Raw genomic sequence first — 4,917 nt, forward strand, 5'->3', positions numbered from 1 at the left:
GTCATTCTTCAAGCTGCCTCCACTGCCTGTGTTGGTGCATGATGAATGATTGTTTTATTCATAAACTTTAACTTCTTACTGCTTCTTGCCAAAAGATGAGCTACAGAGTTAGCTTCTCGGAAGTTATGTCTGAGCATTGGTGCTCCCAGTTGTACCATTAATCACCTGCATGAGGAGATAATGTGATCATAAATTTGGTGATCTTTTTCAAATAGGGATATTACCTCCGTGGAATCGGTTTCAATTTCCAAAGGATGAGGGTTGAATTGCACTGCCATTTGTAGACCTGCTTCTAGAGCCAGGAGTTCCGCATGTGTATTGCCAATTCATGTTAAAAGAGCTCTAATAATGTAAATATTTTTACAATGTCAATATATATGACAAAAGTGCAAGTAAGACATAAAAGTTCCTCACATAATTAATGTGTCAGGTTTTCAGAGTATGAGGGTCAAATTGACTGATTTTCTGTGTGAATTCAAATTTAGATTCTTTAGGTTTTCAAATTTAGAATCTTTAGGTTTTCCGAGATAAAATTTACGTATAAAAAGTAATATAAGTCACAATAATTAATAATTTAAAATAGTTAAAAACTATTTGTAAAAAATATGATCATCGAAAAGCTTATTTAACTCCTCAAATAGTAAAAGGTTTATTCTTTTTAAAACATATATGGAGTATATATAGTAATAGTTCCATGGTTATTTTAAGAAGTAGAACCAAGAGTGGCACTGTTAGTCAACAAAAATGGAAGTTGTGTCCAAGATCAATTAAGACAAAACGTCCCTTTCCTGCAACTACCTCAGGCCAATTGTTTTAGCAATTATTGGAAAGAAATTCCATGCAACCACACTTGACGACTTGAATAATTGATCGTCAACTTGGTGCTGCAGGCTATTAACAATAATACAAGCTGACTGATCCAAATTAATTGTACATGTACAGATAGTATCCGAGTGCAAGCATGAAATTTAAAATATAATTTAAGACCAATTGTAAAACCTATAATACTAGCATCCCAACAAAAGGGATCATCAACGACGTTGGAATACGTTGTATAGCTAGTCCTATAATTGTCTAAAACGTTGTTTTCTATACATAAACCAAATAATGTAAGCAATATTAGCATGCACTCAAAAATAAATACGAAAAACAAATGTACATCTATTATTTGAAATCGAAAACTTTCGTTTATAATGTACTTTAGACAATGATCTTTTCATTTCAACATTCTAAACTTAGTTTGCATCATATCAAATGTTTATATATATGCCGATTTTTTTTTTTTTTTTTTTAAACTGTCATATATATTCAAACTAAGTACCTTCGTGAATGATTTGTAATAATGTAAATTCATGCATTCACGATAAGGTAATAAGGTTCCAAATTGTTTAGAACTCAGACGTGAGAGAAGTATAACCAATATTTACCTTACTACTAGAGTAGTTTTCCCCCCCTTAATTTGAGGGTTCATCGGAAATAGTCTTTCTACCTCACACGAGGTATATGCAAGGACGTAATTAGGTATGCATACATTCTACCCTAAAAAAGTTTTTTGTGATTGAGTACTCAAGAAATTCCAAGTGAATCTGGCTGCATGTTAAGTATATCTCAATTAAACACAGAGAAGTCCTAGAAGAATTTCCAAGCCAATCTAGGCTGGAGAAAGTATATGTAAAATCCATCACTAGCTTAATTAGCTGGCCGAGGGTTAGCTTACACACCTCCATAGAATGTAATATATAATTTTTATATGAAGATCCACGTGCTCTAGCTTGGCTTCTCAAGTTGAAGGAAAGTTGGTACGAAAGAGACACTCAAGAAAACAAGTCTATTTTCCAGAAATTTAGACTTTTAACAATGTTCGTACACTATGTGTTGTATGGGAATCTGAGACGTGGGTTTTGCGAAAGAAACGCCGAAGGTCTTGCTGACTTCTCCAATTTTTATCTTTAACATTAATCACTTCTCTCATTCAATTCTAGTCTCCTTCTGCCAGCTAATTAATTACTATCAATCTCATACTACTATTTTAAACAATTTTTTATGTACCATCTATATATACACTATCTTAGTCTCACACTTGTTTTCAATAAAGACAAAAAACAAACAAAATTTAGAGCTAGGTAGCAACTTATAATTTTAGCTTAGCTCTTCATATTTTTCTCCTTTTCTTCGGTCTATCCTATTTTCTTCAGATATGTCTATGGCGTTAGCCAAAGAGCATATTATGAATGACACAAAAATGGGCTTAGTTGATAATTATGAATATTATGAAGGTGAATTTGGAATGAATGATCATTCCTCTCCAGAGCTATATCATGGGATAAATGAAGAAACTCCAAAATCAGTTTTTGAAGAGAGTGAAAATCCAGAGAAAACAAGTCCAAATATAGCCAAAAATTTTGCTATAAGCAGTTCTTCTTCACTATCCAGTCCCAGCAGTTCCAATTCCAATGGCCATTCTGTTATTAGCTTCAAAGGAGGGTATGGTGGTAATTTTATGCATTCAGCAAATGGTTCTTTGCTTAGCTTTGAGCAAAGTGAAAGATTTTGTCCAAATCCAAGAATGAATAGTAATAAAGTGGAGTGCTCAGTTTGGGAAGATAATAATTTGCGGTACAATAATACTAATAATTATCAGAATTCCCTTACTTCTAAGGGTAGCAGCAACACTAGTCCTCGAGTATTGATTAATGAGAATTCCAAGAATATTCAACGAGCCAATAGCTATGGGAATAGTAATGCGATACCATTTGGATGGCTAAATTCTGAAGCTAATGCAACTGTTGAGGACTTAGAGAGAGAGGAATCACGTTTCAATAAGCGCCCTTGCATGGTAATTTCATATCCAACCTTATTTATTCTATGCGATTTCACCTGTTATAGCAAGTTATTTATTCTATTTTATTTCAAGTTACCAAATTATGTTTGTTATAAAAAGTACTTACCAATTGTTCTAAAAAAAATAACGTAGAAATATTATACTTCGTTAGTGCACAAATAATTTAACATAGATAGACTTAGAATCTACGTTCTCAACTCAGAACTCCCAACATCTAAATTATGAATATGTCACTAACTCACAACATCTAAATTATGAATATGTCACTAGAAATATCCATCCCCGGACAGATCCTTATGGTCCGGCCCTTTCCCGGACCTCGTGCATAGCGGGAGCTTAGTGCACCGGGCAACCCTTTTTTTTTTCTTTCACTAGAGATATCCATCATCTATTGCCTAACTAATTATATTAGTAATAGTAGGCACTTACATATCTTTTTTTTGTTCACCAAAAAGATGATTCAATGCATCGTATTTTATTATCACCAATTTCACATTGGTTATGATTCTATGTATAGTGATAATTATAGTAGTCTTACATACAAAGAGATGGATTTAATGCAGGAAGAGAGCATGCAAACTAATAAGAAGCAATGCACTGCGGGTTCAAAGAAGGCGAAATCAAATACTTCTGTTGCTACAAAGGATCCACAGAGCATTGCAGCCAAGGTTTGCTAGCTCCTAATTAATATTGAAGTAATTTAAAAGCTTAATTATTTTGGAATTGCGTGTTTAAGAACAAAAGGAATGTCTGTTTGTAGAATCGTAGAGAACGGATCAGTGAACGCCTTAAGATATTGCAAGAACTTGTTCCCAATGGTTCCAAGGTAGGCTTAATTAAATCCTTTAATTAATGTTTCTCCATTAATAATTCTGGAGGTTACTTAATCATATGGCAAATTCCTTATATTAATGCAGGTTGATTTGGTCACCATGTTAGAGAAAGCAATTAGTTACGTCAAATTTCTTCAGGTGCAAGTGAAGGTGAATACTTATAAACCTAATTATTTTTGTGCTTTTATTGTCCTCTAAAGAGTCACTTTCCTTTTATATGATTTAACTTGTATACACAGGCAATATAAGAAGAAATTTTGTTTTAAACATATTTTAACATATCTTGTACTAGTAGGTAACTTGTTCTAGGTAACTAATTTCATCTTTTTTTTATTAATTGTTGCATGTAAAAATTTCTTATGTGACATAGTATAAAATTCGTTATACCGTCAATGATAGAAGTTAATTAAGCCCTTATCATTATTATTATTATAGGTGTTGGCAACAGATGAATTTTGGCCGACACAAGGTGGAAAAGCTCCAGATATTTCTCAAGTAAAAGATGCCATTGATGCTATCCTTGCGACTCAACGAGACAGAAACTCAAGCTCCAAGGGATAGAACCTAAGATTAAGGAGTATTGGATTTTTCCTTTTGTTAATTACCATGTATTGGAATTAAAAGATTCCAAAATAAGTCGTTGGGAAAAAGAAAAAAACAGCTCATTGAAAAGAAGAAGTTTTCTTTTTTTGGATCGTCTTCTTCAATTTGTCATGCTTTTTTTAAGTTCAGTCATCAATGTAATATAGGGAGTGAAATTTAGGTTTATGGAAAAAGCTGGCTATTATCATTACAGTCTTCCAAAATTCAGTTTTGAGTTTTTCAAATTTGAAGTATATATGAAGAAATCCCTAGGAGTAACTAGGAAATAGAAGAATACAAGGTGGTTGACAAATTGGGACGTGGAAAACACCTGGTTCAAAAGGTGAAAAAACCACGACCTACTTTCCAGTAGGATTTTCCCAAACTCTCCACTAGAATCATTGAGCCAAAAACTGCATTTACAAAAACTCTTTTGTAAACTTAGGACTAACTCTAATCCCGTTGTAGTAACCAGCCTCTAACTGTTGCGACAACTTCAAGTTAACTCTAACTTAAATACTCTGAGTACCTATTACAATTGCCTCTAGATAAAGCTGAAAGGTACAATATGAAACCACCTACTACAATTGAACTAGAATAAAAGACAGACACTTGGAACTGGTTCTTCTATCTGGTTCAAGTAGCTTCAGGTTTGCACAC

At 33.2% G+C, this 4,917-nt stretch overlaps 1 protein-coding gene across 1 annotated transcript; it reads left to right on the top strand.

The window, feature by feature from the left end:
* Window positions 2,095–4,468, top strand: LOC109231784 (transcription factor bHLH83-like). The gene is made up of 5 exons (XM_019397414.1): window positions 2,095–2,836; window positions 3,406–3,510; window positions 3,603–3,668; window positions 3,760–3,825; window positions 4,111–4,468. Exons 1-5 carry the CDS (start codon window positions 2,198–2,200, stop codon window positions 4,234–4,236), a joined length of 1,002 nt encoding a protein of 333 aa, XP_019252959.1. The 5' UTR covers window positions 2,095–2,197; the 3' UTR covers window positions 4,237–4,468.

The sequence above is a fragment of the Nicotiana attenuata genome, chromosome 8, assembly GCF_001879085.1.
Source record: "Nicotiana attenuata strain UT chromosome 8, NIATTr2, whole genome shotgun sequence".
Classification (NCBI taxonomy): Eukaryota; Viridiplantae; Streptophyta; class Magnoliopsida; order Solanales; family Solanaceae; genus Nicotiana; species Nicotiana attenuata.

What these genes read in the sequence shown, in the direction of transcription:
- LOC109231784 (XM_019397414.1), top strand. Translation starts at nt 2,198, where the DNA reads ATGTCTATGGCGTTAGCCAAAGAGCATATTATGAATGACACAAAAATG. An exon ending in TCAATAAGCGCCCTTGCATG is followed by an intron (nt 2,837 to 3,405) that starts GTAATTTCATAT and finishes GATTTAATGCAG; the next exon opens with GAAGAGAGCATGCAAACTAA. An exon ending in TTGTTCCCAATGGTTCCAAG is followed by an intron (nt 3,669 to 3,759) that starts GTAGGCTTAATT and finishes ATATTAATGCAG; the next exon opens with GTTGATTTGGTCACCATGTT.